A 10,957-nucleotide genomic window follows, 5' to 3' on the forward strand; every position below is an offset into this window, starting at 1 on the left:
TTTTAGAGAAGTAAACCTCAAGTTAGTGACATCCATAAACAGCATTATCACAAGCTGAAGTTTTAAACACAATAAAATGGAAGAAATGAGTAAGCAAATTCTAAAATATTAAAACATTGAGCAAACTCTCAACCAACTTTTGCTATATTCCAATCACATAAAGTAGGTAAGTCTATAGATAATAGTTTCTCCAAACTTGGTCTTCCAAAGTCAAGCTCTGACAATGACAACAGAAAGGATCTGGGTAGAAAGATTTTAATTTTTTTTTAAAGCAGTAAATAGTCCTGGAGACAATCTGTAGAATTCAAGATCACTACTCTACATGGCTGTAATGCAACTCAAGTAAAGCATCCAGACCTGTACTCTTGAGAGTAAATAGCCCTAAACGCAAGGCCAGGCCCAAAAATTATTCACACAGATCAATAAATGAAGAGTCTACGTGAACTTAAATACTTAACATTAGAAGTAGACAACTGACCCAACTCCGTGTTCACTTTTTATTCACGGTAAATTAAGACCATTTCAGATTTCAAAAGCACGTAATAGCTGGTACAATTATGAATCAAACACATTCTAAAAAGTAAGGAAGAACATTTTCAAATGTTTAACATTACATCAAAACCTGCAATAACAAGGTAATAACAGCATTACGGAAGAGCTGAATAGTATATAGTAAGTCACTTGAACTCCCATAAACACCAAGATCAATCATCTCCACAAGAATAAATCAGTTATTCCCACGGAAGTGTATGCGGACAATACCAAGATAGAGTTGTTCTTTATCATTATTATATGCATGACTAGCCTGAAGTTTACAAAAAAACACATAGAACACTGAGGCATTATCCAATTCTTTACAAATTCAATGTGGTAACAAAATTTAGAAACTTACTGTCTTGTGTCCATTTTGACAAGCTACATGAAGGGCTGTCTGTCCCATTGCATCTTCAACATCTACATTACTGACATGCTGAACAAGATCATGAAGCAATTCTGTTCGTCCGTTGACAGCCAACCAATGAATCTAAGTACAAAATCATGATATATATATGTTTCCTTTAGCAATGAGTTAAGTATTTCATAAATATGATTTTAAATCTGACTGCGCTATTGTCAACGTTCTCACAAAAAGAAACTTTGAATAATATTATCATATGCTTAGGTACTTTGATCACATCTTTTGATTCTTAAGGGCACTAGACACACAAAGTTTTGTTTATTTGCATGTAAGATAGCAAAAGCTTAAGAAATTAGAATCTTCAAATTCTTCATTTGTTTTAAGAGCATCATGAGAATCAATAGCACTTACTGCAGTCAAGCCTTCATTATTACAAATGTTGACATCTGCACCGTATTCCAGCAGCTTGCTCATACATTTCTTCTGGCTATAAGCAAAAGAATACATTAAGCCAGACAGGGAAAATAATTTACGAAGACCAATTATCTTTTTAGAGCTCCACTCACTGTAATTCATCATTGTACAAACAACAGCAGGTAGAATTTACTTTATAGGAAGTACTGTACTGAGTATGTGAAAAGGAGAAGTGATCATCAGTAGCATCAGACACTCAGAGTGCAAGCGTAGCATATGACAGCACAGGGCTAAAACCACAGTTGTGTAGCTGAATGTTTTTGTGGAAACGGTAGAAGTGCTTAACCACTACTCTAACAGCTTCAGCTCAGCATGAACTATGGTCTCAAGACAAGAAGCTAGAGTTCAGCTAATGGAAATCCCTGAAGTTCATCATCGTCTGCACACTTCAGTGAACTCATTTATAGTACACCACTAAATCATTGTTTAATGAGACACTCATTGTAACACTGTGTAAATCTTCGGCAAGTACAATAACTGTCTTAATGAAAGTAGGGGTGTTTTTCCTACTTCATGTTTTGTTTGGTCTTTTAACACCCTCTAATGTTCTAAAAGCTTTACCATTAAGAGTTTATTCTTACTTTTCCTTTTTATTTAGTACGGCTCACATCTTTCTTAGGTCTCCTTTCCACATAACTATATCCTGTGTCTATTTCTGCATTTCATCATGTACCAATTGGCTGCTGCTTTCTTCCTTCTCCTACAAATACTCCTCCCACATACCTAAAAGCCACTAAACACCACCTCCTCCTCATTTGAAGTACCAGCCGTGATACAATTCAGTTACTGTAAAACATGCTCTAAAAAGAAAAAGACAACATTACCATTTTCAGCTGTGCGTTCCCCCACACTACAATTCAAGAAACAACATCTAAAAAAGGTGCTTGCTCACTGTTTTGTTCCTTCCCCCCAACCCAACATTGTTCAGGCAAATGTTGTATGCCTTTCCTTCTAGTACAAATTTCCTTGGAGATACTATCTGAGAAAAATCTAAAATCTCTGTAATCCTTCCAAACCCTCCAGTGTTCAAAATCTTTTCTTACTTAGCTAACGGGAAGGTGAATGCATCCCTTGTTCGATCACTGTTGTAAGAATCATTAAGCTCTTGATTAGCAAAAAAACACTACAATGATTGGCATTGAAATGAGCACATCATACATAACTTCCAATTTATATTAATTATTTTCTGAATATTCAAAGTATGTTCCCTGTAAGTGTGCGATCCCTATTTTCAAAAATGAAAACCAAATTATTTTGTTTAACTATGCAAAAACATTACAGAACATGTCAGCTCAAGTGCATTACGCACAAAACCTTTTTAAGAGTTTTTAAAAATTTTCTTACCCATTCCTCGCTGCTAAATGGAGAGGTGTGCATCCTGAAATGTCCTGATAGTTTGGATTTGCCCCTTTTTTTAATAATAGAACAAGGCATTCAACTGATCCACAGCTAAGAACAAAATAAGGGAAAAACTGTAACAAAGATATTTACAAAGCAAATCTGTATTGGTGTAAAGACAACAGCAATACTGTGTACAGATTACACTCAGTAGAAAAATCTTAACACAAAACCATTTTTACACCCTCATAGTTCAAGGTACACAAAGGTAAAGATACTTAAATGCAGTGAGAACTGACTGGTCATAACTTGTACTAATGAATAGGTGCTAGTCTTCTATGTGATTTCAGTGACTTAAAAACCCAACAGTGAATCTGTAAGACTGCCAGTTGTTTAAAATGTTTTGGTTACTATTCCCTCTCACCTTCCTCACCTTTAATCTATCCACAGGACTGAACTTTCCATTAAATAACAATTCCAATGTAATTTTTTTTTGTTATGCTTCAGTCTCTGGAACTTACATTTAAAAGTTTAAAGATAAGAAGAAATCTAAAACTTATACAAATATTTCTTTGCTATTTGTTTTGAATCTGTAACTTCCTTTTACTTTTCATAAAATAGCAGCTCTTCAGGATAGTCAATGTCACCAAGAATACTGAAACTTTGCACTATATCTTTATCTTACTCCTGAACTCTTCAAGAGGAAGAGCTGATTGGGAAGATAAACATATAGTATTTTTGTATCCGTCATGACCAGCTCATTCATTGTTTCTAGCCTTCCCAATGACAGAACTGATACACAACAAACCAAAGTAACTGAAGACTAGCTCTGCAATAAGTTGCAAAAATAGCATCTCAATTACCTCTTAATGACACAACTAGCCAACATAAGAGAATCCAGAAACTGTGTAACACAAATTCTCGCATTTTATGATCAATAAATACAGCTTTTCAAAGCTATTTCTAAAATTTGCTTGCATTTTTTTCTTTAAGTACTTTCTTAAGTAAATTTTATATAAGCAGCATGTAATTCTAAGATAGAATGTTTGGGAAACTGGTATTTCTAAAACAGACTGCTTAGCAAGCTGGAACTTCTACATTTATCATGCCCAAATAACTGCTATTTATATGCAACACTACTACTATTTCTTTTATTTTTACTTTTTTTTTTTTAACAGTTTAATTGTAAGAACTTTTTTAAAATGAGACCCAAATATAGAGCATTCATTCATTAGTTTAATTTTTAGTTTTTGAAATGGCCTTTCAGGAAACTATTTGGTTCCTTTCTGTTAAGGTTATAGACTGTTTCTTGGCAATATAGATTTATCCCCATCGAAGAGCTACAAAAATAAAAAGTAATCTAGGTCATGGATTTGAAATTTGCACTTAAGTCCTTTATCCAGAATACAAAAATGTATTAGAAGTGAGAGGCCAAGTTATATGCCCTTCAGTTATGGGTCACATGAAGTACTTTGGAACAGCTGCTTCCCCATGAACATCCAAGTGTTTCCCACTGTCTTAGAATACTTCAAAAACAAGCAGCACCTGCAGACAATGTTTCTCTAAATCTACAAAGGCAAGAGTAACCCAGCTATACAGGATACACATAATGGCTACATTTCTTCACAGACTGAGATTTCACAGAAAGGAAAAAAAGTATCCACCAAGACTCCTTCACTAGAACCTGGAAAGCCATTTGATATCATGTGTAAAACCTGTCCTCACAATGAAGCAGGCACATTGCTAAAAGAACAAACAAAATACAAAAAGGAAGTGTAAATACAAAATGTTAACTGATACTACAGAGTTTTCCAGCTTACATTGGTGCCTTAGATTTGTGGTAATACTTTCATTGTTAACTTCTGGACTGGACTCAAGTAAGTCTTACTTTGCTGCAATATGAAGCAAACTTCTCTTCACACGTCCAAATGCATAATTCACATCAAATTTTGAATTTGATAGCAGCTCTGAGACAGACCTTCAAATAGAAACATAATTTTAATTAAAAAACAGCTCACAATATCTAAGCAAAGTACACACTATAACTTTTACACAAGTACTCTATTTCTTACTTGATCACTACTTCTTTTCCCTCCAACTAATTTCTGAACAAGAGATCCAACAGCTTTCAAGCATCTGCACGTTAAAAGTGCTTTTACTCTTTCATTTCTTACTTGTACATAAAAAAATGAACTGTGACACTGGGCTGTGTTCAGTTGATGTGATCAACTGTTTCAAATGTAAACTAGTAAGAATTAGACCAGATGGCCAAATCACTTCTTTACAAATACAGAAAACAAGCATATTAATAGATTTGGTTTGAAAATAATAAATCCCCATTTTCCTCCTTATCTCAACACAGATACCCTAACCAGATATCCAGCAGCTTTCCAAACATAAGCAAAGTTCAGCAGGAAGACCAGTACGTGAAATCATCATTGTGAAGTAGGACACACGATATTCCAATAGGATAAGAAATTTAAACAGGACCCTTCAAGCCCTAATGAATTAGTAAAGATAAAATATTAGTTAAGATAAAATATTTCAAAATAGGCAAAACTGCAAGTGACCTGGTGATTTCAACCTCCAGTAATGAGCTGATCACATAATTTAAAACCCTTGCACACAATCTCAACAAGATACTATGTAGCAGAACACATCTTTATTCTGATTAGATAAACAGTTTACAGTTTCAGTAGAAGTTGCTACCTGTTTGCCTACAAAACTCAGCAGAAGGTAGCACCTCTTACCTGGCGCTATACAGCACCCAGGTCCCAACCACTTTGAGGACAACTGGGTAAGAGAAACAGCTGCTCATCTGAGGAACCCCAAAAATACCAATCTCATTGTCCAACTCTTATTCCATGTCTTCCTGAAATATCTAATGAGACTAAGAGCTTCTATGCCATCAATAAAAACACGCTCAGAGCTACAACCCAGTTACAAAACAACACTTTTGTTTTTAGCCTAGAACAAATTTCTCTACGTACCTCAACAGAACAAATCCCAGCTCCAGTCTAAGGCATAAAACAAAACAGGTTTCTCAGGTAAGATTATGCTAGGATGCACACAGTCAGTGACTAACTTCAGCTACAGAAAATATCTCAGCAGTTCAGCAGCAGAACTCCTGAGAGTGCTCTAGCAGCTACAACTCTAGCAAACATGCTGGTTTTTTGGTTTCAGTTCAGCAGCAGAACTCCTGAGAGTGCTCTAGCAGCTACAACTCTAGCAAACATGCTGGGTTTTTGGACCTTAAAAAAAAAAAAAGGAAATTTAAAGAAGCTCTCACCTGTGCTGGTCAGCCATAACCATTGGCATTAGTGTATAGACAGCAGTTTCATTATCTGTGAAAAAATTAAATTACTTTAAATTACCATAAAGAAATCTTATGTAAAATAAATTCATCTGGCAACACTTATTTACCTTTTAAAGTGTCCATTTTTTAACCAATCATTCTTTTTACACAGGTTAGATGAGCCTGAAGTTTCATTATAAAGAAAAATCCACCATTCTTAGTAGAGGTAATTAACAGGATTGCAATACATGAGATTTCAATGGGGCTTTTTTTCTTTTACAAAGTTACAGAATCTTCAATGGAACATCGATTTTTTTTTTTAAATTGACAATTTTGTTAATTAAGTCAAAGTATTTCAGAAAAGTGCATTAACAAAAAAAGTAAATAGCTTATTTTAAAAAGAAGGAAGTTTCCTGTGTTCCAAGGCGACTTCCACAGTCCTTATACTATGAGTTTATAAAAGTGATTTCTCTAAACTAAGTTACTCCATAACCATTCATTTTTGTCTCTTAACTTCAATACCTGAATGCAATAAATTTCATTTTAATTTCTAATCAGTTTCACATTCCACATTTGAAAGGCAATGAAAACAAGCTAGAGCACAAAGATCCAAGTCAGTGGTGGGAAAAAACTGACATTCAGCCATACAGTCTCTGTCAGTACTACTGCTGCACATACCAGCACACTGTACAGGTATGATGTGCCTGCTTGGTCACTTACAGACTTCCTGGAGTAAAATACTATTTTTAAAGGATGAATGTGACAAAACTTAAAAGGCTTTAATGTATACTAATTATTAATACTATTATAACTATAATACTAGTACAATAATCATTAATTGTTGTTGATGTTTTTGTGGATGTTGTTGATGATATTTTCTAGCTTGAAGCAAACTACCCATTGTTGGCTGCACAATCCCCACAGACTCTTCACACAGATGCCAGCTTATGACAGGAGGGACTACACTTTCTGGAACCGTGTACCTGGGTTCTCAGGGTATGGAAATATAGGACCGTTCTTGTAAAACTCTTATTTTTAACTTTTTCCTGATCTTCTTAATTGATACAAATACCAAAGTTACAAAGCAATCAGAACAGGAAGAATTAAAACAGACCCAAACAAGTATAGCTTCTCCTATCTTTTACATACCATGCTTCTACACATTCACTACTTCCACAAGATACACGAGCTGACATTTACCAAATATTAAACAAAGAATTCTGAGTTATCAAGTGAAGTCAGAGAAACCCTTATCATTGCTGTAGCAATGCTATTCATTATTATTCTTCTACAGTGCTCCAGGATTAGCGCTGCTACCCACTATTTGAAGCAGTCGGTCTGTAGCTAACAAAAGAAAGAATCAATGCAAATCTATTAACTACCTTTGAACACTGAAGAAAGATGTCATATTCAAATTCAAATCACATTACTTATAAATTTTTAAAAATATAAGTTAATTTAAAATTATATTTATCTTAAACATATATTATAAATATAATTTTAAAAATATATTTATAAATTTAAAAAATAAAAAATAAATGTTGCTTATAGTGAATGCATGGTGAAAGAGACACAAGCCTCTCAAAACACCAAATGATATGATGTTTTGTATTACACTCTGAAGCTGCAGAGAGTAAATCTGACCATCACCAAGTTCAAGAGTTTGAACAGTCTACAGATTGCTCCTTACAGCAGACCTCCATGAGCATCAGATAACTCCATCCCCAACAAGTACCACTAGAATTTGACTGCTGGGGCTGGGATGGAGGAGACAGACATGGAGAGGGTGTCCTGGAAATAAATTTATATAGATGCTAAATAACAATATCAATCATGGAAAAGATTTGATCACTTTTAAAAATGTATCCATGATTAGCTCCCATTATATACAAAGGAAAAAACGTTTCTTGCTTGAGCTCTGTTTCACAGATCTCTTGGCAGGAAGATAAAGTTCTCCAACTAAAACAAGGAACAGAACTTGAGAACAACTAAATCTGAGCAGGACATCCTTATGTATTTCCACAACTGTGCCCTATTAAAGAGAAGACACAAAAAAAAAAGCAGTACATATACCAGCACACTTAACTGAAATGCTTAATATTGATCCTAAATAAATTTAGCTGTAATGCAACTATAGTGATCTAGAAAAAGAAAATAGTCAAATATGAGTGAAGCTGGGCCACAGAAGTTGTTTATGGTTCTATTAACAGAATCTACACTGTGGAGCATATGCAGATTTTCCCAGGGTTCTTCTGTGCAGAAATAATTAAAAGGGTGAGGGACTAAGCAGCTTTTGTGACTGTTTTTGGTAAGTATTATCCCTATTCATAAACAAACACCTATTGACTTAGATTAAAAGTATATGACACTAAGAAGAGAAAAAGCATTATATGCCTCATGCATTTATAGAACTTATTTTTTATCTAACTTGCTTGCATTTCAAGTCATAAATATCTAAAGACAAAAAAACACACAAAATGCAGTCAGAGCCAACGAAGGGCCTAAAACCTACAGCTTTGGACTGCAAGACCTAGTTTTCAGGCACGAAGCCTTAGCAGTAGAATCCAGAAATTTATGTCAAGCTCTAAAGTGCCCAGACAACACCTGCTTAAGGATATTTCAGAAGAGTGATAAAAAAACAATACCGTTTCCTATTGACAAGGTCAGCTCAGAGTATTCACTGTCACTGGACTCAGGTATTAATGCTTGCTTTAAAAATAAAAAAAAAAAACACCCACACTTAAAATTCATCATCTAGAATCCTGCCCTGACAAGATACACTTATTTCATAAGAGATATTGGCTTGAATTCAGCAGAGATCACAACCTTGAAGTGTCAGCATCACCCATATAATACCCTAATGGCTACAGCAGATGCAAAGGAAATCAAATACCTGGATTTAGTGCCGCCTTTATCATAAAGAAGTTCAAACATACATCTCCATTTCCTAAGAGAGCCCTATGACTCTTAGTTTAAGGACGGAGAGGTAAACTATATATCTTTCAAATTAAAGCTATTCAAATGTATGGGGGGGGGGGGGGGAAATCATAATTCAAGAGGCCAGCCACAGCACACAAGAAGCCAGCAAACCACATGCCATACTAGACTGGTAGTGGTATTTTCTAAGCTGATCCTGTCAGTACATGTTTGGAGCAAAACACTACAACCCAAACCTGCTTCTCAAGAAGAATCTGGGCAGGCATACAGGAACCTAGGGAACACTGAGGTGAAGAAAGAAGACATGTAATGATCTAAGATGTACTCAAAGCTAGACGGCCATTGAATCTCTTGAAATGTAGTTTCAGACTTCAGTGCCTGAAGTCCATTTATCTCCTTATTTCAGTCCAGCTATGATTTGTTTCATGTAATTCTAAGAGAACACATAGGATTGACATTCCTTCTGCACTACAGGGCAAGATAAGTACTTGTTCTGGAGGTCACAGGGCTTGCACTACCACAGACACAATTACCTCTGAAGTGTAAGATAATAATGCCCAATATAGGAAGAAAACTGAAAACTCAAATTTCAGAATGAATTTGCCTACACTAATACTGAAGTAAATTTAAAGTAGCTCCAACCAGCATAGGTTGTGCTAAGCATTATTCATATTACCATCATCAATTAGTTAAACTGGTGCTACTACATTATTTCTTTAAGTCTGAGCTTACAGAGTCAGTTTTCATGGCTACCATTCAAGACCTTACAAGAAGCAACAAAAATCCATCTGAAACTTGTCTGTCATTCCGTGACATTTATGACTAACTGCACTGGCAGACATTGAAACTATTGATGGGTGACAATAAGGAAAGGGCATAGCAGCTCAGTGTAGGGGAAAGTCCATATGCAGCAGCCAGGAAGTCCGAACAGGGAACACATGGACAAAACAGAGTATTGCTGTGTTCCCTCCACCGCCATAGATGAAAGCTAGCAGGCATACAGCCAAAGACTCATCCGTAAAAATAAACCCTGAAGAAAGTACAATGACAGCACACTACTCACAAGAAGATAAACTTTTGCATATCCAAAACTTTTTCAGGGGTAGTCTTCCCAAAGGCTGGACCTGGCTGGAACACTGAACTACTTGCCCGTAAGAGCCTTAAGGTATATCTTCAAGTCCATCCTGATATCAGATGGCTAGCACCCATCCGAAGTAATTTAGCAACAAAAAAATAAGGCTGCGACGGTGACAGTGCCTTACAACTCCTTTTCAAACATAATTCAGCACTATAAAAAAAAAACCCCACACCACAGATTTGTCATCACTAGTGTTTGACCGACGAGGCACCTCAAAAAGAATTTAAAAGCAGATAAAAAGAGAGCCCAGCACCCCAAACCGCCCTGTCGCCCGGGCCCAGGGGCGGCAGCAGCGGACAGGGGCCCCCGCGCCCTTTGCCGGACACCGCCGTTCTCCGGGGGCAAGACACCGGGGAAAGGAAGAGAACGGGGAAGTCGTTGCTGTTGTTGTTATCGCCATTAAAAATTAAAAAAGCCCCTCGGAGGCGGAGGGCGGCAGCTGGTTTCGCTTCTCCCAAATCGCCTCGCCGGGCAGGGCCACGCAACGGCCCCCGACCCGGCTCACCCCGCGCCGGGCCAGGCCGGGCCGGGCTGGCCAGGCCGGGAAAGCCGCCGCGGCCCCGGGGCAGACCGCCGCGCCACCGCCCCTCTCCTACCGTCCGGCAGCTCCACGGTGCGGGCGCGGCGCAGGGACCTCGTCAGCCGGTTAAGCTGCTCCATGGCTCTCTCCATCCTCGGGGCGCCCAGCCTGGAGCCGCTGACACCCGCCGCTGCCGCCGCTGCCCTCAGCCCATCGCGCCGGTGACGGCGCTGAGGCTCCCCAGGCCGCCGCCGGCCCCCGGCCCTCTGCACATGCTCAGCGCCGGGACGGCTGCGCGCATGCGCGGCAAGCGGGGCCGGGGTGCGAGTGTCGCGCGCTGCCCGTGAGCTGGGCGTG

At 37.7% G+C, this 10,957-nt stretch overlaps 1 protein-coding gene across 4 annotated transcripts in view; it reads right to left on the reverse strand.

Annotated features, from left to right (window-relative positions):
• Positions 1 to 10,752, reverse strand: part of HACE1 (HECT domain and ankyrin repeat containing E3 ubiquitin protein ligase 1) — a gene marked incomplete at its 5' end in the record, with an annotated part of 49,800 nt that extends 39,048 nt beyond the window's left edge. For 2 of the 4 annotated variants that reach the window (XM_081997550.1, XM_081997549.1), the window contains 6 exons: positions 893 to 1,024; positions 1,310 to 1,385; positions 2,717 to 2,821; positions 4,599 to 4,688; positions 6,000 to 6,054; positions 10,677 to 10,752. In XM_081997550.1, the coding sequence (XP_081853676.1) occupies positions 893 to 1,024; positions 1,310 to 1,385; positions 2,717 to 2,821; positions 4,599 to 4,688; positions 6,000 to 6,054; positions 10,677 to 10,752 (534 nt within the window). The remainder of the gene's footprint in view (positions 1 to 892; positions 1,025 to 1,309; positions 1,386 to 2,716; positions 2,822 to 4,598; positions 4,689 to 5,999; positions 6,055 to 10,676) is intronic. The other 2 variants (XM_081997551.1, XM_081997552.1) reach the window with 2 other exon arrangements.
• Positions 10,753 to 10,957: the final 205 nt, after the last annotated feature.

Source organism: Phaethon aethereus (genome assembly GCF_964289735.1).
Source record: "Phaethon aethereus genome assembly, chromosome: 3".
Taxonomy (NCBI): domain Eukaryota; kingdom Metazoa; phylum Chordata; class Aves; order Phaethontiformes; family Phaethontidae; genus Phaethon; species Phaethon aethereus.